Raw genomic sequence first — 805 nt, forward strand, 5'->3', positions numbered from 1 at the left:
GCCACAGAGCAACAGGTACAGACTCACAGAGGCGAGAGGTGATGAGTCATAACCCGGCGTCACAGAACCAAATGTGGGCCAGCTCGACACTCAGTTGGCAGATTATTAGGAACACCCGGCTACAGCTCACACAGTCTGATCCAACATGGAGGAGGTGTTTCTGTGATTTAGCCTTCTCTCATTCATATAAAAACGTGTGTGTGTGTGTGTGTGTGTGTGTGTATGTGTGTGTGTGTGTGTGTGTTACAGTTGCAGGAGCAGCTGGACGCCGTCGACCCCATCCTGGACCTCTGCACACCTCAGCTGAAGCTCCGCCTGCAGGACGTGCAGCAGGAATTGGTGGAGCGGTGGGAGGAGCTACGACTTCACACCGAGCAGAGGGAGGAGGAGCTAAAACTGGCGTGTCAGCGATACCTGTTCCTGAACACGGTGAGGATCAGACCGACGGGCGAACGAGTCGACCTCTGACTCGTCAGATCTGACCCATGTTTTCTTTGCGCGCTCCAGGCGCAGGACTACCTCCTGTGGTGCAGCCAGCTGATCGGTGCGATGGCCGCCGAGGAGAGCATCAGCGACGTGGCCACCGCCGACCTCCAGCTCGCTCAACATCAGCAGCTGTGGGCCGAGATGGAGGCCAGACAGGAGACCTACCAACAGGCCCTGGACGTGGGGGAGGAGCTGCAGACACATGACAGGAACAACAGGAAGGAGGTGAGGACGACACGGAGGTTTGAGACGGTTGATATGCTGATATGTTTATTTTGGCTGCTGTTTCCTTCAGGTGGTGGAGAAGCTCGATGCTCTG

General features: G+C 56.4%; 1 protein-coding gene across 1 annotated transcript; it reads left to right on the plus strand.

Moving 5' to 3' along the window:
• Positions 1–249: 249 nt before the first annotated feature.
• LOC147819624 (spectrin alpha chain, erythrocytic 1-like) lies at positions 250–711 on the plus strand (the record flags this gene model as incomplete). The annotated part of the gene is made up of 2 exons (XM_087172048.1): positions 250–429; positions 508–711. Coding segments are annotated over 2 exons (384 nt in total), but the record flags the coding sequence as incomplete, so codon positions are not given.
• Positions 712–805: the final 94 nt, after the last annotated feature.

This window comes from Seriola lalandi, unplaced genomic scaffold, assembly GCF_002814215.2.
Source record: "Seriola lalandi dorsalis isolate HSWRI2012SDOR001 ecotype SW California unplaced genomic scaffold, Sedor1 jcf7180002051689, whole genome shotgun sequence".
Taxonomy (NCBI): domain Eukaryota; kingdom Metazoa; phylum Chordata; class Actinopteri; order Carangiformes; family Carangidae; genus Seriola; species Seriola lalandi.